At 42.6% G+C, this 25,901-nt stretch overlaps 1 protein-coding gene across 1 annotated transcript in view; it reads right to left on the bottom strand.

Annotated features, from left to right (window-relative positions):
- The window catches only part of LOC140467125 (polymeric immunoglobulin receptor-like), a 54,298-nt gene that overhangs the window by 9,937 nt on the left and 18,460 nt on the right, over nt 1-25,901 (bottom strand). The window contains exon 4 of the mRNA XM_072563192.1: nt 1,908-1,973. Within this exon, the coding sequence (XP_072419293.1) occupies nt 1,908-1,973 (66 nt within the window). The remainder of the gene's footprint in view (nt 1-1,907; nt 1,974-25,901) is intronic.

The raw sequence follows: 25,901 nt of genomic DNA, 5'->3' as shown, positions 1-25,901 counted from the left end.
CCGGAGAGCAGCCTGAGTGACAGGCCTGGATTGGAGTCGGCTGGGGATCGGTTAAAGGAGGGCACAGGTGCTGAATGGTCCTTTCTGTGAATGGAGGAGAAGGGGCTGTGTGTAGACTTATGGTGGGCTCAGGGGCTACATTTCCAAAGCTCATGGGGTAGATACGACAGGTGACCCAGGATGATGATGGGAGACCTCAAATGGGAGAAGAAGAGAATTGAAGTTCAGCAAGGGATGGTTCACAATGGGAGAGAGACATTAATGTGCAGGATCTTGAGGGCAGTAAAGGCAGGATGGTTTGTAATCACACATTGTTGTCAGTGTGAGGAGAGAAAAATAACAGAATTATTTACTGACTTTTCCTGAGTGATGCTTAATGAGAAAATGTTTAAATTGCTGACACATTGTGTCCCGGTGTGGAAGAGGAGCAGCCTGTTGATGACGTGGTAAATTTACTTCAATAAATAGCAGACTAACGGGCTTGTTGGGAGAACCGTCCTTTGTGTGGGAAGAATTCTCAAACAAAATGACAAAAATGGTTTTCAACCTCAGTGAAGAGATGGAGAAGAGAGAAGAAAGGGAGGAAGATACATGAATGATGAAAGGTGATGAAAGCCAGGAAACAGAGACCTTATTGGATAAAGGAAGCTTTGAAAGAAAGAGAATTGTGAAACCAGTGGGATGCACACTTCAGGTTTCTATCTGTGAAGTATTCTGCATGAAGTTGGTGGGTCAGAGCCACAACATGTTTCAGGAAGGTTTCATGGAACAGAATTCATTGTGTTGTAGCCGAGAGTCATACAACATGGGAATTTTAATCTTGAGTGTTTCAAAATCATTAGTGGAGAGATTGCAGTGAAGAACAATACTTTGATTGCAGTGTTACATTGTAACATGGAAACCAATGGGATTGAAAGATAGTAAACAGCCTGATTCAACTTAGACAGAAAGGAAAAAAAGCTTTGTTATGCAAAGAGAAGTGTAAAACGTCCATCTGCTTTTGTGACTGAGCCTCACAGATGAAAACTTAATGAACTGCATTTCTAAACTAAAATAACAGAAATAAAAGCCAACTCAAGATGTTTTGTTTGAGGGCTTATTTCCACCCCAGTTTTAGTGGTTATTGAACATTGAAAATTTTGGGCAAATTAAGATAATTATGATGCTTTATTTTTGATTTGATATCAACATTATTTGTCCTTTTTATTTAATTGATAATTAATGCTGCTCTGAAGTATTTGGGGACTCTGCCACTTGGGATGATGATATGTTCAGGAGAGGCAGTACATTTTGTAATGTTGTACAGGTATGCATGGGGCAGACAAAGCACATGCTGTGTCTGTTTTCTGCAGCTTATCACTTGCCTGAGTTGTTGCAATGTGAAGGGTGGCAACCTGCATTGAAGAACCATGACTTGGAATCTCAGCCAGTCCTGCTCCCTGCCCTGGGCATGTTGGAAAGATTTGCAGGTTGATAATAAACCGGTTTGGCTTTGTGAGAATACACATTCCTTTGCAAAACGTGCTGAATGAGAATCAAACTCTCAGCATTTGACATGGCAATAACAATGTTACCCATTGTGTCACAACCTCTGCCTTTATCACTTCATACATCTTCAGCAATTTAAACATTTCCACTGCAATATCCACACACCGGACTTCAAGAAACATTGGATTAGTGGTGTTGGAAGAGCACAGCAGTTCAGGCAGCATCCAACGAGCAGCGAAATCGACGTTTTGGACAAAAGCCCTTCACGTCGATTTCGCTGCTCGTTGGATGCTGCCTGAACTGCTGTGCTCTTCCAGCACCACTAATCCAGTATTTGGTTTTCAGCATCTGCAGTCATTGTTTTTACCTTCAAGAAACATTGGTTATCTGATTATACAACTCAGATGATCACTCACCGGGAATGGAACAGATGAGGAGAATCAAAGTCCACATTGATTTATTCACAAAGTTCATGATGTCAGTCTCTCAGCTCTGTTTCTAACTTTGAAGTAAGTGTGGACTGCAATGTCTACATGAAGTTAAATGAGTAAGAGGATATCGGAAACCAGCTTCTGAGACCACAGTGAGCCAGAGGGTGTTATTTAACCCTAAAGACATTTTTCTTCGATCAGTTATATTCAATAGAAGAACTAACTTCATATTCATTGAAACAATAGAAAATCCTGAAATCAAGACAGTTAATGCATTAGGTGCAAGGTAATGTTGACCCAAGCTTAGTATTTATCGTGAAATCTCAGGTGAATGATAACTAGCTTATTCTCTCATGTTCTCAAATTTCAACAATAATTTTTGGCAAATATAGATTTCTTTTCCAAAAATTAATCATGCAGCTAAAAAAGAACTGTTTTGAACATTTTGTCTGTTTGCAGAATCTGCCTCCTGTTAGTGTTGAATAATTATTGTGTCAGGATCTGAACTCCTAGATATGCCGGAGAAGGATACCCTCTGTTTGATTTCCACTAGATCCAAGTAAACAAGACATGCGGCCGACTTCAGGCAGAGAAAGGAACTCAACAAGAGAGAAACAATTCAGGGGGAAGTGAGCTGTGATTGAATAACTGGGAGTGAGCTTCAATTCCAAGGTGAGGATCCCTCTGGTGAACCGATTAACATGGGGCTTTGTATTCACCAGGACATGGTTGATGATGAGTGAGTCTGGTGAACCATGCAGGGTTTCACCTTTGAGAAGATCAAAGGGACTGACACCCTTCACCAACCGTGCTCATCCCCAGCCACAATGCTGAAGGCAGTTCCCCCACCTTAACCCTTAATATGGAAGGCGAATCACTGGAGTCATTACCCAGAGACTGAACCAACGAGGACCATCGCAATGCTCTGTCTGGGAAACAGAAACAATACGTTGGGTAAACTCCTGGAGAACACTTGGAAACATTTGGAGGTTAATACCCCAATGGGATGAAACCCCTCTGCTGTCTGGTCACCAGTGTCTGAGTGTCAGAAACAGAGAGCAGGGATCCCCCAGCCCCAGAATGACATGTGCACTGTAGAATCAGTTGGAAAAATAGACCAGATTGAAAAATTAGATTCTGTGATGAAACAGTGAAGGCAGCAGTTATTAACAAAGTGAAGAATATCTGATCTAATTGTCTGGGATCCTGTAAAGTGACTTGCTCAGTGTCAAAGCCATATCCTGGTAGACAGACACTCAGCAGTTTTTAAAAGACCGTTCTTCTGAGACAAACAATTGCAGGACCTGGAGCTGCCACAAATCCCCTCCCCCATTCGGATGGATGTCCCATTTGCTCTGGAATGGTGCAGTGACCTACCCACAACATGGACATGAGCCTGTCCCAGGATGTTTCCTTCCCAGAGATTGTGATCAAAGGGCTGGGTCTGAAAACTCTCAGTACAGCCTTGAATGACCCAGAGTGAGCCACCCACAATATCCTGTTTATTAACACTTATTCTCATTATACATCCATGGGTATCTATCACACATTCCCCTTGATAATATTCGCATTTTTCTTATAATGCCAAATGACAATGAACATCAAACTATGCAACAAGTGTGGAAACTTATTTTTTACACCTCAACTTCTCAGAAATGGACAGCACAGTGTCTCATTGGTTAACACTGCTGTCTCACAGCCCCAGTTCCCTGGGTTCGTTTCAAACCTTGGGTGACTGTCTGTGTATATTTTGCACATTTTTCATCTGTCTGTGTGGGTTTCCTCAAGTTGCTAAAGTTCTTTTCCCACTGTCAACCCATATGCAGGTTAGGTGGAATGGTCATGCTGAATTGTCCATTGTGTCTAAGGATGTGCAGTGTCAGTGGGTTAGCCATGGGAAATGTGTGGCTATGGGAACAGAGTGGGGTTCTGGGTCTAGTGGGAAGTTCTTCAGATGGCTGGTGCAGACCAGATGGGCCAAATGGCCTCTTTCTGCACTGTAGGGATTCTAGAATTTTCAGTTACATTCCTCATTGACCAGGAACCTGTTTGAGGGTTTAATGGAATGGGCCCAAACTGAATGTGTGTTCATTTACAATGAGCCATTCACGTGCACCATGCTGCTGATAGAACCATTTTCAGAAATAAAGTAATTTTGGGGAAAAATTATTTTACCAGATTTAAATTTTAATTTGATACCATTTTAAAATTATTCAATTCCTTTGAAGTTAACTTGAATTGTAGGGTGTGGGATAGAAGTTCAAATTATTCCAGAATGATAGGTGGATTTGCAGCTTTCTAAATACAGTGAGCTGAGAAGCACATTCATTTCTTTCCAAACCTTGTTATTAGTGTGTTATTGAATATGGCAAGTTGGATTCATACAGCATCTTCAATAATGTAAAACTGGAGGAGAGATATAGATGAGTGTAAGTTGGGAAGATTCAAGGCCAGCTGGAATGATGTTGGAATGATTGAGCGTGAAGCTAACAACATCATGGATGAGTTGATGTGCTTATGGGTGTGAGGGAGAGAGTGTGTACATATATAGAACACAGAATATAGAACGTTACAGCACACTAAGTGCTCTTCAGCCCTCGATTTTGTGCTGACCTGCGAAACTAATCTGATTCCCATCTAATCTCCACTGTTCCATTATTATCAGTGTTTATGTCCAATGCCGGTTTAACTGCCCTCATATGGATGAGTCTACTACTGTTATAGGCAGGCCGTTCCACATCCCTACTACTCTCTGACTGAAGAAACTACCCCTATATTTGTCGCGAATCTATCACCCCTCAATTTAAAGCGATGTCCCCTCGTGTTAGCCATCACCATCCAGGAAAAAGGCTCTCACTGTCCACCCTATTTAAAGCTCTGATTATCGTATATGAGCACTAGTCGGGGTGTAGAAATCTGGCGGTGAGTCACTGTGATAGACATCTCCCTCCCAATGACAAAGTTCATGAACTTTTTGAAGGCTTTTGGAAGAGTTTGTTAATGTCCCCCGTTATAACACTTGATGATATATTCCTTGACTCTTGAGTTATTTGTCACACAGTTCCAGGACTATCTGGAATGTTCCGTGCTGTAGGAACGTTAGCGCCAGTTTACAGCAGTTTAAATGATAACTGTTATTTCTGGTCCTTTGCGATGTGCCCTGTAGATTAATTGACAAAGCTTCTCTCAGTGTTTCGGTAAAAACAATGACTGCAAATGCTGGAACCCAGATTCTGGATCAGTGGTGCTGGAAGAGCACAGCAGTTCAGGCAGCATCCAAGTAGCTTTGAAATCGACGTTTCGGGCACAAAAGGGCTTGTGCCTGAAACGTCGATTTTGAAGCGACTTGGATGCTGCCTGAACTGCTGTGCTCTTCCAGCACCACTAATCCATTGTCTCAGTTTTTGTCTGTACTAGGAAGAGGTATATATCACAGGGTAAGAATTATAGCAGGGAGCAATTCAATTAAAATATGATTAGACAAGATTGAAGATACATAGGATGGGGAAGGAAACTTCAAGGAATGGGCACAATTGAAATGCGGAGCTTATTCAAGGAACAACTACTGTGGATCCCTCATAAGTATGTACCTGTCAGGCAGGGAGGAAGTTGTTGAGCGCAGGAGCTGTGGTTTACCTAGAAAGTTGAATATCTTGTCAAAACGAAGATGAAGGCATATGTTAGGATGAGATGTGATGGCTCAGTTAGGGCGCTTGAGAGTGTCAGGGTAGTCAGGGAAGACCTAAAGTCAGGGATAAGAAGAGCCAGGTGGAGACATGAGAGGTTGTTGGCGTATAGGATCAAGGAAAACCCTTAGGCTATCTACAGCTCTATCAGGAATAAAAGAACAACTGGAGCGAGATGAGGGTGAATCAAGGCTAGTGGGGGAATTGGTGCATGGAGTCAGTTGAGATAGGAAAAGCACTAAATGATTACTTTTCATCAGTATTCACAGTAGATAAAGACAATGTTGTTGAGGAGAATACTGAGATACAGACTGCTAGACTGGATGGGATTGAGGTTCACAAGGGTGGGGTATTAGCAATTCTGGAAAGTGTAAGAATAGATGCGTCCTGGGCCAGATGGAATTTCTCTGTGGATTGTCTGGGAAGCTGGGGAGGAGATTGCTGACCCTTTGGCTTTGATCTTTATGTCATCATTATCTCCAGGAACAGTACCTGAAGACTGGAGGATAGTAAATGCTGTTCCATTGTACACAAAGGGAGTAGAGACCACCCTGGTAATTATAGACCAGTGAGCCTTACTTCAGTTGTCAGTACAGTGTTGGAAAGGGTTATAAGAGATGGGATCCATAATCATCTAGAAGTGAATAAGTTGATTAGGTATAGTCAACACCAACACAGTTTGTGAAGGGTAGGTCATGCCTCACAAACCTGATTGAGTTCTTTCAAGAGGTAACAAAACAGGTGGATGAGGGTAAAGCCGTTGATGTGGTGTCTATGGATTTCAGGAAGGCATTTGAGAAGGCTCCTCACGGTCAGCCTTTGCACAAAATATGGAGACGTGGGATTGAGGGGGATTTAATGGTTTGGGTCAGAAATTGGCAAGCTGAAAGAAGACTGAGGATGGTGCTTGTTGGGAAATATCCATCCTGGAGTTCAGTTACCAGTGGTGTACCACAAGGATCTGTTTTATGTCCACTGGTGTTTGTCATCTTTATAAATGACTTGGATGAGGGCATAGAAGGATGGGTTAGTAAATTTGCGGATGACACTGAGTTTGGTGGCGTTGTGGATATTGACGAAGGATATTGTATGCTACAGAGGGACATAGATAAGCTACAGAGCTGGGCTGAGAGGTGGCAAATGAAGTTTAATGTGGATAAGTGTGAGGTGATTCACTTTGGAAGGCGTAATAGGAATGCAGAGTACTGGGCTAATGGATAGATTCTCATTAGTGTCGATGAGCAGAGAGATCTCAGTGTCCATGTATATAGCTCCTTGAAAGTTGCCACATTGGTCGATAGGATTGTTAAGAAGTCATTGCGCATAATTCTGGTCACCACGTTATAGGAAGGATGTGGAAGATTTCAGAGGAGATTTAGTAGGATGTTGACTGGTATAGAGGGAAGGTGTTATGAGGAAATGCTGAGGGACTTGACTTTGTTTTTGTTTGAGAGAAGAAGGTTGAGAGGTGAGTTGATTGAGACATATAAGATATTCCGAGGGTGAGATAGAGTGGACAGTGAGTGCCTTTTTCCTCAGTTAGTGGTTGCCAGCATGAGGGGACATAGCTTTAAATTGAGGGGTGATAGATATAGGACAGAGGTCAGTGGTAGTTTCTTTACTCAGAGTAGTAGGGACGTGGAATGCATTGACTGCAACAGTAGATTCACCAACTTGAAGTGCATTGAAATGGTCATTGGATAGGCATATGGAAGAGAATGAAATAGTGTAGGTTAGATGGGTATCAGATTGGTTTCACAGGTCAGCACAACATCGAGGACTGAAGGGCCTGTACTGCGCTGTAATGTTCTATGTTCTATGTTCCTCTTTGAAATTTGTAAACTACATCACATTCAGACAGGACCCCTATAAATCTGTCCACTCTTTGTTCCATCCACATCAAACAATGTCCTTCAAATGGACCAGGACCCACAACATTAGCCTTCAGTAAGTCCTGTCCCAGGGCAGCTCTCTCTCTAATTTACAGACAAAAGTAACTAACACTGAATCTCATTGGACATCCGTGAGTATCTATCACACATCCTCGATAACATTAACACTTTTTTTCTTTTAGTGTCAAAAGACAATGAACATCAAACCACGTAACAAGTATGAAAACGTGTTTTTTACACGTTTACTTCTCAAAAATGGACAGCACAGTGTGTCAGTGGTTAGCACTGCTGCCTCACAGTCCCTGTGACCTGGGTTGAGTTCAAACCCCGGGTGACGGTCTGTGTGCAGTTTGTTCGTTCTCTCTGAGTCAGTGTGGGTTTACTCCAGGTGCTACAGTTTTCTCCCAATGTCTAACAATGTTTAGGTTAGGCCATGCTACATTGCCCATAATGCCCAGTGATGTACAGGCTAGGTGGATTAACCATGGGAAATGTGTTGCTATGGGAACAGAGTGGAGGCCTGAGACTGGGTCTGGTGGGATGTTCATCAGATGGCTAGTGCAGACCAGTTGGGCCAAATTGCCTCTTGATGCACTGTAGGGATTCTATAATTCTTAGTTACATTTCTCGTTGATCATGAACCTGTTTGATACACTGCCCCAATATATCTTAAGGATTTATCAGTAAATGAAGAAATGACATCTCAGCTCAGACAATGTATTACAGGGATGAAGTTAGAGCATGTGTCCCAACCTGGAGTCAGACTGGTTTTATTGTTTGGGTTGGAATTTAGGAAATGTCACATTGACTGACTACCTATAGATTGTGTGTTTTTTGAACACAATAGAAAGTATCTGCAAATACAAATTTGCAAATAGAGTTCACCCCATAGACTTCTATGTGTGTGTGTTTGTGTGTCTTAAGGGAGGTTGGGAGAGAGGGGAACAGAGAAGACGTGTGTATCTGTGTGTGAGGGAGAGAGAGAGTGTGTGAAAATTCAGGGGAAATGTTGTCCATGTCATAAGCCCATTCGGATGTCCGAAGTGTGGCATCTTCATCCAAATGTCATCGGCACAACCAAGCACCCTGCACATTGCAGTGTATCCCCTCACAGACTGACAATTCAGTGTATGACCATTGTAACTGAGAATTGCTGTCTTCCACTGTTTGCCATGCACTGCATTACAGAAATACCAAACCCAAGTGCCACTTCAAAATTATCTTGTCTGATTAAATTCGCCTTGTTAACAAGACCCTGAGGGTGAACAATGTTGTTGGCAATAATTGCTTGAGGCCATCACCTGTAATGTTTATTTTTGGACAATGAGTGACCTGTTGTTGAAGTGTAATTTGATGCCAGTGATAGGACTGAATCAGTGGATGCATGGTGGATGCAATTGCCCCGAATAGGTTTCAAATTGATAGAATTTTACTGCAGCTTCCCTCCCCCTCCCAATATATAAATTACTGACTCCACACGCACACTGTAGTTGATTGTCTGTCATTTTACACAGTTATTGTGCAGTGACTGTGTCAGGATAGGTGAAGTGTCAACTGAGTGTCTTTGTGACAAAAACAGAAATTGCTGGAGAAACACAGCAGGTCTGGCAATGTCTGTGTAGAGAGAGCAGAGTTACTGTTATGGGTCCATTGATTATTCTTCAGAACTATTAGTAGTTTCGATAAGGTGCTCCATATCCAGAAGACACCGGGAGTGGGGTGTTTCTGTGAATTAACAACAGACTCTACCTGTGGTGCAGAATGATCCTTCTTCCTCTCTTTATTGTTGCTGTCCCCGTGGATCCAATGACTTTTTGTCATCTCATCGTTTCTGTTCACTCTCTCTCTATAGCCATTATGTCCCTAATTTCCCATCAGAGCCATGTCTTTGAGAATTACAAAGCCCTTTTTGGCCCTAACCCTCCCCATGTGAAGGACAAAGTGACAGTGACTTGGGATAACCCCACCTCCTGTTGTTCTCTGACGCCTCCTCTGTTCTATGAGAGCCCCAGAAAGGGGGATTCAATGCTGTGTTTCCTCTTCAGATCAGACAAGACTCAGGTTTCTGTGTTTAAATGTTTATTAATATCTGCATGGGAGCTGTACATACCAATAAATGCTGAACAGATCAATTCATTCGAGCAGCAACAAACGTATCTTAATATTTGAACAGATAACAAGGTTTTGTCCAAACAAACATTTACACACTAACTCACTTGTCTCTCTACCCAACAACATTTACATTGTCTTTGTTCCAGATTAGAACACATGACTATATTATCCAATGAGATTTAAACGAGGGCATGGACAGGGTGAACAGCCAAGGTCTTCTTCATCTCTAGGAGTGTCCAGACCTAGAGGGCAGAGGTTGAAGGTGAGAGGGAAATTATTTCAACATGACCTGAGGAGTAATGTTTTCATGCAGAGGGTGGTGTGTGTATGAAATGATCTGCCAGAGGAAGTGGTGGATGCTGGTACAGCATCTAACAGCATGAGGTCATCATGGAGAGATGAGGCAGAACCAGTGTAGGCCATCCAGCCCCTCAATGCTCCCTCATTAGTCACCTGGATCAGAGCAGATCTTCTGCCTGAATACCATTTTTCTTGCATTAACCCCACGTCCCTGCCTACCTTTATTACCCAGAACATTATTCATCTCTGTTTTGAATATACTCAAGGCTTGTGCCTCCAGAGCTCTCTGGGGCAGAGAATTCCAACAAACCATCACCCTCTGAGTGAAGAAATTCCTGCTCATCTCAGTCCCAAATGATCAAGCCATTCTTCTCAAACTGTGTCTCCTGATTCGAAACCCCTCCACCCAGGGCCACCTCATTGATGGGGAACTTAGAGTGCTCAAAATCATTCGTGTAAAGGCCATGATGCTCACCTAATGTTTTTGTGTAAACATTGTGACTGAAACAGAACAAATCACCAGGAGAGTGAAGAGTACCCAGCGTATCACATCCCAGACAACGTAACTGTGTAAAACAGAAGAAATACAAAATCATTTGAAGGAAACAAGACTGCTTGATGTTTTGAACATTTATCCCATGTTTACACTGCAGTGTATTGTTGCAAAGTAATGCAGTACAGCTCAGGGAGTTACGTAGGAAAACTAAATAACAGTTTAATTTAAGATTGACTTGAACAATATATAAAGGCCAAATGAAACATATTTCAGTAGCACGTCCTGCAATGCACAGCATCTTGTTATAAATGAGGATTATTCGATGTGGATGGATATTTGCAGGAGCACTGCAGTCTGGTGTAATATTCCAGTGGATGAGATGTCTCTTCAGTGAGTGAGGAACTCAGAATATCATCATCCCACACTGCTCCTTGCACCTTCTAACAGGCAAGGCTTAACCAGCTGGAACCAGACAGCCTCCCACCCTCTCAGTTTGGGAATAATGGTTTAAAATGAGGAAACAGAGACAATAGATAATAGATAACAGACAATAGGTGCAGGAGTAGGCCATTCTGCCCTTCGAGACTGCACCACCATTCATTATGATCACGGCTGATCAGCCTCAATCAGTATCCTGTTCCTGTCTTATCTCCATAACCCTTGATTCCACAATCCTTGAGAGCTCTATCCAACTCTTTCTTAAATGAATCGAGAGACTGGGCCTCCACTGCTTACTGGGGCAGAGCATTCCACACAGCCACCACTCTCTGGGAGAAGAAGTTTCTCCTCATCTCTGTCCTAAATGGCCTACCCCTTATTTTTAAGCTGTGTCCTCTGGTTCGGGACTCATCCATCAGTGGAAACATGTTTCCTGCCTCTAAAGTGTCCAATCCTTTAATAATCTTCTACGTCTCAATCGGATCCCCTCTCAGTCTTCTAAACTCAAGAGTATACAAGCCCAATCGCTCCAATATTTCAACATAAGTTAGTCCCGCTATTCCAGGAATTGACCTCGTGAACCTACGCTGCACTCCTTCAATAGCCAGAATGTCTTTCCTCAAATTTGGAGAGCAGAACTGCATACAATATTCCAGGTGCGGTCTCACCAGGGCCCTGTAAAGCTGCAGAAGAACCTCTTTGCTTCTATACTCAATCCCTCTTGTTATGAAGGCTAGCATGCTATTAGCTTTCTTCACTACCTGCTGTACCTGCATGCTTACCTTCATTGACTGGTGTATAAGAACACCCAGATCTCTTTGTATTGCCCCTTTACCTAACTTGACTCCATTTAGGTAATAATCTGCCTTCTTATTCTTGCCACCAAAGTAGATAACCATACATTTATCCACATTAAACTGCATCTGCCATGCATCTGTCCACTCACAGAACCTGTCCAGGTCACCCCGTAATCTCCTAACATCCTCCTCACATTTCATCCTGCCACCCAGCTTTGTATCATCAGCAAGTTTGTTCATGTTACTATTAATACCATCTTCTATATCATTAACATATATTGTAAAAAGCTGCGGTCCCAGCACTGATCCCTACGGTACCCCACTGGTCACCGCCTGCCATTCCGATAGGGAGCCGTTTATCACGACTCTTTGTTTCCTGTCAGCCAACTAATTTTCAATCCAAGTTAAGACTTTGCCCCCAATACCATGCGCCCTAATTTTGTTCCCTAACCTCCTATGTGGGACTTTATCAAAGGCTTTCTGAAAGTCCAGGTACACTACATCCACTGGATCTCCCTTGTCCATCTTCAGAGTTACATTCTCAAAAAATTCCAGAAGATTAGTCAAGCACGATTTCCACTTCATGAATCCATGCTGACTCTGACCTATCCTGTTACTGCTCTCCAGATGTGTCGTAATTTCATCCTTTATAATAGACTCCAGCATCTTTCTCACCACTGAGGTCAGACTAACTGATCTATAATTTCTTGCTTTCTCTCTCGCTCCTTTCTTAAAAAGTGGTGCAGCATTAGCTACCCTCCAATCCGCAGGAACTGATCCTGAATCTATCGAACTCTGGAAAATAATCACCAACGTATCCACGATTTCCCGAGCCACCTCCTTCAGTACCCTGGGATGTAGACCATCAGGCCCCGGGGACTTATCAACCTTCAGACCTAACAGTCTCTCCAATACTAATTCCTGGCAAATATAAGTTCCCTTCAGTTCAGGTCCTTCAGCCACTGTTACCTCAGGAAGATTGCTTGTGTCTTCCCCAGTGAACACAGATCTGAAGTACCAATTCAACTCTTCTGCCATTTCTTTATTCCCTGTAACATATTCCCCTATTTCTGTCATCAAGGGCCCAATTTTAGTCTTAACCATTTTTTTCCCTTTCACATATCTAAAAAAGCTTTTACTATCCTCCTTAATATTTTTGGCCAGTTTACCTTCGTACCTCATTGTTTCTCTGCATATTTCCTTCTTCGCAATCCTCTGTTGTTCTTTCAAAGCTTCCCAGTCCTCCATTTTCCCACTTATCTTTGCTATGTTATACTTTTTCTCTTTTAACTTTATATATTTCTTAACTTCCCTCATCAGCCATGGCCACCCCTGCCTCCTCAGAGGATCTTTCTTCCTTTTTGGAATGAACTGATCCTGCATCTTCTGCATTATACCCAGAAATATCTGCCATTGTTCCTCCACTGTCATCCCTGCTAAGGTATTGCACCATTGAACGTTGGCCAGCTCCTCCCTCATATTTCCACAGTTCCCTTTATTCAACTGAAGTATTGTAACTATCGATTGTACCCTTTCCCTTTCAAATTGCAGATCAAAGCTTATTGTATTATGGTCACTGCCTCCTAATGGCTTCTTCACTTCTAGGTCCCTGATCAATTCTGGTTCGTTGCACAATACCAGATCCAGAATTGCCTTCTTCCAGGTAGGCTCCAGCACCAGCTGTTCTAGAATCCATCTCAGAGGCACTCCACAAAGTCTCTTTCTTTAGGTCCAATACCATCCTGGTTCTCCCAGTCTACCTGCATGTTGTAATCCCCCGTAACAATTGTAGGAACTTCAGTGCGACAGGCCAATTTCAGCTCCTTATTCAACTTACACCCTACATCCATAATAATGTTTGGGTGCCTGGAGAGAACTCCCAAGAGGGTCCTTCTACCCTTAGAATTTCTCAGCTCTATCCACACTGACTCTACATCCCCTGATTCTAGGTCCCCCCGCGCAAGGGACTGAATATCATCACTTACCAACATTGCCACCCCACCCCACCTCTGCCCATCAGTCTGTCCTTATGATAGCACGTATAGCCTTGAATATTCATTTCCCAGGCCCTGTCTACTTGAAGCCACGTCTCAGTTATCCCCACAATATCGTAGCCAATTTCCAAAAGAGCCTCAAGCTCATCCATCTTATTTCTAATACTTCGTGCATTCATGTATAGTATTTTTAATTTGTTACTGCCCTCACCCTTCCTATTAACCCCCATTTCACTCAACCTTATGATTCCTTTTTGAGTTTTCTGCTTCATTGATACCGTTGTCTTTCTTGACCTCCCTTGTCTTAACTTTCCATTCAATTTCCTTCTTAAACTTCCAGTTTGTCCCCTCCCCCTCCCCCGCAATTTAGTTTAAATGCAGCTGTGTTGCAGTCGCAAATCTGCCTGCCAGAATACTGGTCCCATTTACATTCTGATAAATTATCGTCAAAAATTGAAACTTATTGTAAGCCGTTAAGTGAAATCACTTATTCTCACTTGGAATCAATGCTGATGGAAATATCGACAATGAAATTGTTCTACCTTTTCCCGACAGACTTGGGTCCTGACGATGTTCCTGTTGCTGTTGGTGATTTTGTTGAGGATTTGTCACAAGTATATTCCCTTCCTATTGAGACATAAGGTAATATTCAGCTTCATCTGAGTCTCAGTTACAGACAACCAAGAGAGCACTCTTCATCAATGGAACCTCAGGACGTGTTGTGAATAATGGATTTTGTTGAATTCGTTTTGCTATAACTCTCCCTGTCTGGAGAGACATGGCAATGATCTAGTTTGAATACAATTTGTTTTTGTTCCTTGCCTGGACATTCTTGCTCCTGCAATCGTATTAAAGCATTTGAAAGCCTGAGGTTGGATGGGACTATATTACTAAGATCTCCTTTCTCCTCATTGTCAAACATAAAAGAAAGTTCCAGCCACTGAGCTGGTCACTGCCCCCACTGGACAATGTATTCTTGGGGGATCCAGCAGCCCCTGCTCTGTCCTGTAATATCCTGTGATTGCTGGGTGAGCTTCCACTGGGAGTTTTGCCTCCACTATGGTATTTAGACCCAATGATGTAGTCTTTACGTCAGCTCCTGTCACATGAGAACAAAGTGTGGATGTTGTAATACTGACAAATCAAAAGACATTGATAACAGCATCTGGCCTAAACATATCTCACAGCCACAGACACTTCAGGGTCTGGGCTGAAACTGAGGTAATCAGTTACAAACCCTGACACATTTCCATCACCATGTCATGCCTGATGTGACCCTGACTAAGATGGAGACTGATACCATTATCCCCTCAGGTCACATGCCATGATACACACAAGCTGTGAGCTGAGAAGGTATGGCAACAGATAAATGGGCACCACACAACAATCCCAGTTGGAGAACACTTCAGTGGTCCAGGACATTCGGCCTCGGACCTTCGGGTGACCATCTTCCAAGACGAACTTTAGGACAGGCAGCAGTGAAAATTGGCCAAGCAGAAGCTGATAGCGAAGTTCCATACCCAAAGGGAGGGCCTCGGCCGGGACCTTAGATTCATGTCACGTTACAGGTGACCACCATTGCGCGGTACACACACACAGATACTCCAATGCACACACACACACACACACACACACACACATACACAGGCACTCCAAACACACGGACTCACATATACACAGACACTCACACGTACCCCGACAGACACACACACTTCCACATGCATCCTCTCACAGACAGACCACTTTACACTCACATACACACATATACACTCTCTCCGATAGACACTCAGAACCCCTCACCCCAGACACACACACACCCCTACAGACACACACACTCCCACACTTACACATGCACCCCCTCACAGACTTAGACACTCTCCACTCACATACACAGACACATATACTCTCTCTCACATTCACAACTCGCCCCCCCTCCACCCCAGACACACACACACACACATACATATACCTTTGTGGGGTGAATTTGTACTTACAAGAGTAACATTGTACTTTGCTCAAAAACTGCATGAATTCATGTAAGACTCTGTAAACTCACTTTTTAGATGAGAATCAGTCTAAACATTATGGCATAGAAAGGGATCACAGCAGTCTAACACCTTCAACATATTATCTGGCTAACACCAATTGTTACAGTAAACCTGAGAAGATAACTTTAAAAAAAATGTTTTGTGATTTACACATGAAAGAAGTGAAACTATCATGGTATTCAACAGATAAAAGACTCAACAGACAATTAAGGTATTTTTCAATGTATAATTTCAGTTACATTACACTGTAAACTTTTGCCATAAATTCTGTGCCTTCCAATTGTGTCCTCCTTAACCACCTGATGAAGGAGTGGTGCTCCGAAAGCTAGTGCTTCCAATTAAACCTGTTGGACGAGAACCTGGTGTTGTGTGGTTTTTAACTGTACACCCCAGTCCAATACCGGCATCTCCAAAAGCTGTGAGATGTAACACAAAGTTGGAGCACAGCATTTCTGCATTTTCTGGAGCTTTATTACACTTTTGCCCATTATCAAAAATAAATTAACACCTTGCCCAAAATTGTTCAAATATCAAAGAGTCGTAATGTGATGAAGTGCAATTATTTGTAAATATGGAAGAACATTAACCAATGAGCAGTTTGAATAAACATTGAATAGGTGTGTCAGCCTCAATGTTTGTATAAAACTTACTGATGCTGCTGATTTATATCATGTAACTCCAGCCACTCTCTGCTACACTGGGAACTGAGACATGAACAATTTCACTGGGTTTTGTTCCCTGAGTATTTGAGGCTGTGCAGTAATATAGATGATGTTGTTGCGTGAAGGATTGACAATGTAGATCCAGTTTGTTGGTGTCAGAGATCATTGAATCTTCAAATGGGGTCTTCTCAAACCATGTGTAGTGAATGGGACGGGATCCCCAGGCAGACTCACAGCAAACTCTCACTGAAGCCCCAGAATATGAGACATTTGGCTGTGACTAAAATTGAAGTCCAGGAACAGAGACGGCGTCTTTGGGAAACAAACATTTATTGGAAAATGGACTGTAATTGAAAAGCCAAAAACCCCAAGACTTTGCCCTTCCCTATCCCAATTCAGTGTCATAGGCTCATATGCCACAGAAATAGACCCTTCGGTTTAATATGTCTGTGCTGAACAAGTTTCTCAAAATAAAGCAATCCCACTTGCCTGCATTTGGCTCATATCCCTCCAAATCTTTCTTATTCATGTACTGATCCAAATCTTTTTAATGTTGCAACTGACCACCCTCTGTGTGAACACGTTGCCCCTCAGGTTCCTTTCACAGTTTCCTCCTCTCACCTTGAAAACATGACCCCTCACTTTGAGCTCTCCCAGCCTAGAGAAAGAAACCTTTGCTAAACACCTTATCCAGACCCCTCATGATATTATAAACCTTGATAAAGTCACCTCCCAACCTCCTCTGCTCCAGGGGAAAAAGTCCCAGCCTATCCTTTTCACTCAACCCCTCCAGTCACAGCAACATCTTAGTAGATCTTTTCTGAAACCTCTTCAATTTAATAAAACCTTCCTGAAGCAGGGTGACTCGAACTGTACACACAAAACCAAAAGTGGCCTCACCATCATTCTGTACAAGCTCAACGTGATGTTCCAACTCCTACACTCAATGGTCTGAGCAATGATGGTCAGCATTCTAAATACCTTCTTAACCACCCTCTCTACTTGTGATGCAAATTTCAAAGATCCCAGTGTCTGTCTGTTCAACAGCACTACTCAATTAAAAGGGTCCTACTTTTAATTGTATAAGTCCCATCCTGTTTTGTTGAACTAAAAGGATATACCTCACATTGAACAAAATGAACTCCATCTGGCACTCCTCAGCCCATTGACCCAATTGATCAGTCGTTAAACTGGTTCAATGGGGATGGAGACATCAACCATCACTATCAATCCCGAGCCGTATGTCTAGCTGTCTCCTTGGAGAGGGGAACAACTATCATTCAGACTCAGGCTCAGCACTCAGTGTCTGCTGGATATGAGCCACTGGCAAGAAGATTCAGGATGTGGAGGGACTGCTGTTGGGCTGGGGTGGACAAAATTGGAAACCACACAACACCAGGTTATAGTCCAAGAGGTTTATTTGAAAATACAAGCTTACAGAGCACTGCTCCTTTGTCAGGAAGCCAGTGGGGCAGGATACGTAGGGCACAGGATTTAAAAGTAAAAGATCAAAGTGTCACATGACGGATGCAATGTATTAGAGAAACTGAGATTGCTGATAAGTCTGTAATCACGTAGAATGGGAAGGCAGGTTTCCATTGATTAATATGTAAATCCCAGAATTTCTCTTAAATCACAGTCCCGATATATCTTAAGGTTTTATCAGTAAATAAAAAAAAGTGACATCTCAGCTCAGACAATACATTACAGGGATGAGGTTAGAGTCTGTGTCCCAAACTGGAGTCAGACTGTCTTTTTTGAAAGTAGGAATTTATAAACTGTCACCTTAATTGACTGCCTTCAGATTTATGCTGTTTGAACAAAATAGAATGTAAATTCACTCCACAGACTTGAATGTGTATTTGAATGTGTGCACATGTGTGTGTGTAGTGTGGGAGGATGAGGGAGAGAGGGAGAGGGAGGCTGTGAGTGTCTGTATTTGAGGGAAAGCGAGACAGAGTGCATATGTGTGACAGTGTGTGTGTGGGTGAGAGAGAGAGGCGCAAGACAGAGTGTGTGAAAACTCAGGGGAAATGTTGGCCCTGTCATAACTCCATTATAACGTCTGAAATAAAGGCAGTGAGCCTGAAGCGTGGAGAGAACAGCTGGAGGAGTGTGGGGGTGGGGAGAAAGTAGCATAGAGTACAATGGGTGAGTGGGGGAGGGGATGAAGGTGATAGGTCAGGGAGGAGAGGGTAGAGTGGATAGGTGGAAAAGAAGATAGGCAGGTAGGACAAGTCCGGACAAGTCAAGGGGACAGTGCTGAGCTGGAAGTTTGGAACGAAGGTGAGGTGGGGGAGGAGAAATGAGGAAACTGTTGAAGTCCACATTGATGCCCTGGGGTTGAAGTGTTCCGAGGCGGAAGATGAGGCGTTCTTCCTCCAGGCGTCCAGTGGTGAGGGATCGGCAGTGAAGGAGGCCCAGGACCTCCATGTCCTCAGCAGAGTGGGAGGGGGAGTTGAAATATTGGGCCAAGGGGCGGTGTGGTTGATTGGTGCGGGTCTCCCGGAGATGTTCCCTAAAGCGCTCTGCTAGGAGGCGCCCAGTCTCCCCAATGTAGAGGAGACCGCATCGGGAGAAACGGATACAATAAATGATATTTGTGGATGTGCAAGTAAAACAAGTATATCTGATCAGTGACTTATACAGGAAGAAAATTGACCAAGTGTTGAAGGATATTTGATCTTTAATCTGTCAATAATTGTTTCTTTCCCACACAAGCTGTCTCTGTTCTTGGAATGCAGCAATATCTAGAAATTAATTTGCATGCAAGCAAAAACATTGAAATAATTCTCTCAAAAATCTGGTTGTGTTTAATAACATTGATTGAGGAATGAATGCTTGCTCAGACACCAGGAGAACCTCTATTCTGTAAATAGTTTACAAATGATGCCATTCCTAAAGGGGGAACAGGTTCTCAGTTTGTCACCTCATCGACACTGTCTCACCTGCCACAGCACAGCATTACTTCTCCCTACTAGGCAGTGGGATCCAGCTGAATTTTAACCCCGAAGGGGAACTGGAACCCCCAACATGCTGGCATCAACATGCTGTGGATAGTATTTTATGCACCTGTTTATTTTCCAACTGCAGGACAGAGTATTGGTTTAAATCAGAACAGACAATGAAACAAGTGGAGTGCATTTTATAACTTACAGTTTGGCAGAGTGAGATATTAAATATGTGCATCACACTTACCGATGCCATTGGTTTTTATTTTATAACTGCAGTTCTTCTCTGTTACATTGTTGATTGACACATGAACAATTTCACTTGGTTTTGTTCCCTGAGTATTTGAGGCTGTGCAGTAATATTGATGATGTTGCTGTGAGAAGGATTGACAATGTAGCTCCAGTTTATTGGTGTCAGAGATCTTTGAATCTTGAGATGGGGTCTTCTCAGACCATGTGTAGTGAATGGGGAGAGATCCCCGGGCAGAATCACAGGAGACTGTCACTGAGCCCCCAGAACATGAGACAGTAAATTGGGATAAATATCGAAGTCCAGGAACAGAGACAGCTTATGTGGGGAAGAAACAATTATTGAGAGATCAAAGATCAAATATGCTTCAATACTTGGCTAGTTTTCTTCCTGGAGAAAACACTGATCAGACATATCAGCTGAGAGTAATTTTAAAAAATCACTGAAACATTTACCGTCAGAGATGTACAGCTCTACATTAAACATTAGGTCAAGGCCAGGAGCCTCAATCCCACAGCTGTACCATCCTGCATCTCCCCATTGAAGATTCTTGATTGTGACAAGAAATATTCCTTGTGTTTTGTTATCAGCGATTGATATTCTCCCATTTGGCCAATTTGTCGTTGCTATAAACTTACACTGACGAGTCCATCCTTGACACCAATATTTTGTGTTTGTTTGGTACCACCGTGCTTCGTAGTGACAAGATATTGTGATCGCTCTTCCCAAAATTCCCGTTACGTGTTTCTCTGCCCATAAAGCATCTGAAACTGAGGAGACAATATTTCAGAAATTTGACTGGAAAAAAACTCCTTAATACATTTTAATCAGCTACATTGCATCTAGCTCATGGTGAAGTTAATCCCTTATCAAAGCGTCAGGCTGTTCCAAATTCCCAGGGAATGATTGAAACAGTCAGAATATTTTCTTTCCCCACTGGTCGAGCTTTGGGAAAATCTTGAAACTGGGTTTGTGCTGCCCGCTGTGGGCTCTAACTCCACCGTGTGTGACATCATCAAAATGTTGTCCCCCTGGAGAGCAGCCTGAGTGACAGGCCTGGATTGGAGTCGGCTGAGGATCGGTGAAAGGAGGGCACAGGTGCTGAATGGTCCTTACTGTGACTGGAGGAGAAGGGGCTGTGTGTAGACTTATGGTGGGCTCAGGGGCTACATTTCCAAAGCTCATGGGACAGATACAACAGGTGACCCAGGATGATGATGGGAGACCTCAAATGGGAGAAGAAGAGAATTGAAGTTCAGCAAGAGATGGTTCACAATGGGAGAGAGACATCAATGTGCAGGATCTTGAGGGCAGTAAAGGCAGGATGGTTTGTAATCACACATTGTTGTCAGTGTGAGGAGAGAAAAATAACAGAATTATTTACTGACTTTTCCTGAGTGATGCTTAATGAGAAAATGTTTAAATTGCTGACACATTGTGTCCCGGTGTGGAAGAGGAGCAGCCTGTTGATGACGTGGTAAATTTACTTCAATAAATAGTAGACTAACAGGCTTGTTGGGAGAACCGTCCTTTGTGTGGGAAGAATTCTCAAACAAAATGACAAAAATGGTTTTCAACCTCAGTGAAGAGATGGAGAAGAGAGAAGAAAGGGAGGAAGATACATGAATGATGAAAGGTGATGAAAGCCAGGAAACAGAGACCTTATTGGATAAAGGAAGCTTTGAAAGAAAGAGAATTGTGAAACCAGAGGGATGCACACTTCAGGTTTCTATCTGTGAAGTATTCTGCATGAAGTTGGTGGGTCAGAGCCACAACATGTTTCAGGAAGGTTTCATGTATCAGAATTCATTGCATTGTAGCCTAGAGTCATGCAACATGGGAATTTTAATCTTGAGTGTTTCAAAATCATTAGTGGAGAGATTGCAATGAAGAACAATACTTTTATTGCAGTGTTACATTGTAACATGTAAACCAATGGGATTGAAAGATCGTAAACAGCCTGATTCAAGTTAGACAGAAAGGAAAAAAAGCTTTGTTATGCAAAGAGAAGTGTACAACGTCCATCTGCTTTTGTGACTGAGCCTCACAGATGAAAACTTAATGAACTGCATTTCTAAACTAAAATAACAGAAATAAAAGCCAACTCAAGATGTTTTGTTTGAGGGCTTATTTCCACCCCAGTTTTAGTGGCTACAGAACATTGAAAATTTTGGGCAAATTAAGATAATTATGATGCTTTATTTTTGATTTAAAATCAACATTATTTGTCCTTTTTATTTAATTGATAATTAATGCTGCTCTGAAGTATTTGGGAACTCTGCCACTTGGGATGATGGTACGTTCAGGAGAGGCAGTACATTTTGTAATGTTGTACAGGTATGCATGGGGCAGACAAAGCACATGCTGTGTCTGTTTTCTGCAGCTTATCACTTGCCTGAGTTGTTGCAATGTGAAGGGTGGCAACCTGCATTGAAGAACCATGACTTGGAATCTCAGCCAGTCCTGCTCCCTGCCCTGGGCATGTTGGAAAGATTTGCAGGTTGATAATAAACCTGTTTGACTTTGTGAGAATACACATTCCTTTGCAAACTGTGCTGAATGAGAATCAAACTCTCAGCATTTGACATGGCAATAACAATGTTACCCATTGTGTCACAACCTCTGCCTTTATCCCTTTATACATCTTCAGCAATTTAAACATTTCCACTGCAATATCCTCACACCGGACTTCAAGAAACATTGGATTAGTGGTGCTGGAAGAGCACAGCAGTTCAGGCAGCATCCAACGAGCAGTGAAATCGACGTTTCAGACAAAAGCCCTTCACGTCGATTTCGCTGCTCGTTGGATGCTGCCTGAACTGCTGTGCTCTTCCAGCACCAATAATCCAGTATTTGGGTTTCAGCATCGGCAGTCATTGTTTTTACCTTCAAGAAACATTGGTTATCTGAATATACAACTCAGATGATCACTCACCGGGAATGGAACAGATGAGGAGAATCAATGTCCACATTGATTTATTCACAAAGTTCATGATGTCAGTCTCTCAGCTCTGTTTCTCACTTTGAAATAAGTGTGGACTGCAATGTCTACATGAAGTTAAATGAGTAAGAGGATATCGGAAACCAGCTTCTGAGACCACAGTGAGCCAGAGGGTGGAATTTAACCCTAAAGACATTTTTCTTCGATCAGTTATATTCAATAGAAGAACTAACTTCATATTCATTGAAACAATAGAAAATTCTGAAATCAAGACAGTTAATGCATTAGGTGCAAGGTAATGTTGACCCAAGCTTAGTATTTATAGTGAAATCTCAGGTGAATGATAACTAGCTTATTCTCTCATGTTCTCAAATTTCAACAATAATTTTTGGCAAACATAGATTTCTTTTCCAAAAATTAATCATGCAGCTAAAAAAGAACTGTTTTGAACATTTTGTCTGTTTGCAGAATCTGCCTCCTGTTAGTGTTGAATAATTATTGTGTCAGGATCTGTACTCCTCGATATGCAGGAGAAGGACACCCTCTGTTTGATTTCCACGAGATCCAAGTAAACAAGACATGCGGCCGACTTCAGGCAGAGAAAGGAACTCAACAAGAGAGAAGAAATTCAGGGGGAAGTGAGCTGTGATTGAGTAACTGGGAGTGAGCTTCAATTCCAAGGTGAGGATCCCTCTGGTGAACCGATTAACATGGGGCTTTGTATTCACCAGGACATGGTTGATGATGAGTGAGTCTGGTGAACCATGCTGGGTTTCACCTTTGAGAAGATCAAAGAAACTGTCACCCTTCACCAACCGTGCTCATCCCCAGCCACAATGCTGAAGGCAGTGCCCCCATCTTAACGCTTAATATGGAAGGAGAATCACTGGAGTCATTACCCAGAGACTGAACCAACGAGGACCATCGCAATGCTCTGTCTGGGAAACAGAAACAATATATTGGGTAAACTCCTAGAGAACACTTGGAATCATTTGGGGGTTAATACCCCAATGGGGATGAAACCCCTCTGCTGTCAGGTCACCATTGTCTGAGTGTCAGAAACAGAGAGCAGAGATCCCCCAGCTCCTGAATGACATGGCCACTGTAGAATCAGTTGGGAAAATAGGACCAGATTGAAAAATTAGATTCTGTGATGAAACAGTGAAGGCAGCAGTTATTAACAAAGTGAAGAATATCTGATCAAATTGTCTGGGATCCTGTAAAGTGACTTGCTCAGTGTCAAAGCCATATCCTGGTAGACAGGCACTCAGCAGTTTTTAAAAGACCGTTCTTCTGAGACAAACAATTGCAGGACCTGGAGCTGCCACAAATCCCCTCCCCCAATTCGGATGGATGTTCCATTTGCTCTGGAATGGTGCAGTGACCTACCCACAACATGGACATGAGCCTGTCCCAGGATGTTTCCTTCCCAGAGATTGTGATCAAAGGGCTGGGTCTGAAAACTCTCAGGACAGCCTTGAATGACCCAGAGTGAGCCACCCACAATCTCCTGTTTATTAACACTTATTCTCATTATACATCCATGGGGATCTATCACACATTCCCCTTCATAATATTCGCATTTTTCTTATACTGCCTAACGACCATAAGACCATAAGACCATTAGACATAGGAGTGGAAGTAAGGCCATTCGGCCCATCGAGTCCATTCCACCATTCAATCATGGCTGATGCGCATTTCAGCTCCACTTACCAGCGTTCTCCCCGTAGCCCTTAATTCCTCGAGACAACAAGAATCTATCAATCTCGGACGACAATGAACATCAAACTATGCAACAAGTGTGGAAACTTATTTTTTACACCTCAACTTCTCAAAATGGACAGCACAGTGTCTCAGTGGTTAACACTGCTGTCTCACAGCCCCAGTTCCCTGGGTTCGATTCAAACCTTGGGTGACTGTCTGTGTATATTTTGCACATTTTTCATCTGTCTGTGTGGGTTTCCTCAAGTTGCTAAAGTTCTTTTCCCACTGTCTACCCATATGCAGGTTAGGTGGAATGGTCATGCTGAATTGCCCATTGTGTCCAGGGATGTGCAGTGTCAGTGGGTTAGCCATGGGAAATGTGTGGCTATGGGAACAGAGTGGGGTTTTGGGTCTAGTGGGAAGTTCTTCAGATGGCTGGTGCAGACCAGATGGGCCAAATGGCCTCTTTCTGCACTGTAGGGATTCTAGAATTCTCAGTTACATTCCTCATTAACCAAGAACCTGTTTGAGTATAATGGAAAGAGCCCAAACTGAATGTGTGTTCATTTACAATGAGCCATTCACGTGCACCATGCTGCTGACAGAACCATTTTTAGAAATAAAGTAATTATGGGGAAAAATTATTTTACCAGATTTAAATTTTAATTTGATAACATTTTAAAATTATTCAATTCCTTTGAAGTTAACTTGAATTGTAAGGTGTGGGATAGAAGTTCAAATTATTCCAGAATGATAGGTGGATTTGCAGCTTTCTAAATACAGTGAGCTGAGAAGCACATTCATTTCTTTCAAAACCTTGTCATTAGTGTGTTAGTGAATATGGCAAGTTGGATTCATACAGCATCTTCAAAAATGTGAAACTGGAGGAGAGATATAGATGAGTGTAAGTTGGAAGATTCAAGGCCAGCTGGAATGATGTTGGAATGATTGAGCGTGAAGCTAACAACATCATGGATGAGTTGATGTGCTTATGGGTGTGAGGGAGAGAGTGTGTACATATATAGAACACAGAATATAGAACGTTACAGCACACTAAGTGCTCTTCAGCCCTCGATTTTGTGCTGACCTGCGAAACTAATCTGATTCCCATCTAATCTCCACCGTTCCATTATTATCAGTGTGTATGTCCAATGCCCGTTTAACTGCCCTCAATATGGACGAGTCTACTACTGTTATAGGCAGGCCGTTCCACATCCCTACTACTCTCTGACTGAAGAAACTACCCCTATATTTGTCGCGAATCTATTACCCCTCAATTTAAAGCTATGTCCCCTCGTGTTAGCCATCTGCATCCAGGAAAAAGGCTCTCACTGTCCACCCTATTTAAAGCTCTGATTATCATATATGAGCACTAGTCGGGGTGTAGAATTCTGGCATTGAGTAACTGTGATAGACATCTCCCTCCCAATGACAAAGTTCATGAACTTTTTGAAGGCTTTTGGAAGAGATTGTTATTACCCCCGTTATAACACTTGATGATATATTCCTTGATTCTTGAGTTATTTGTCACACAGTTCCAGGACTATCTGGAATGTTCCATGCTATAGGAACGTTAGCTCCATTTTACAGCAGTTTAAATGATAACTCTTTCTTCTGGTCCTTTGCAATGTGCCCTGTAGATTAATTGACAAAGCTTCTCTTACTTTTTCGGTAAAAACAATGACTGCAAATGATGGAAACCAGATTCTGG

Source organism: Chiloscyllium punctatum, chromosome 45, assembly GCF_047496795.1.
Source record: "Chiloscyllium punctatum isolate Juve2018m chromosome 45, sChiPun1.3, whole genome shotgun sequence".
Taxonomy (NCBI): Eukaryota; Metazoa; Chordata; class Chondrichthyes; order Orectolobiformes; family Hemiscylliidae; genus Chiloscyllium; species Chiloscyllium punctatum.
Note: the sequence above shows the minus strand (reverse complement) of the source record. Positions and strands in the feature narration are given on the sequence as shown.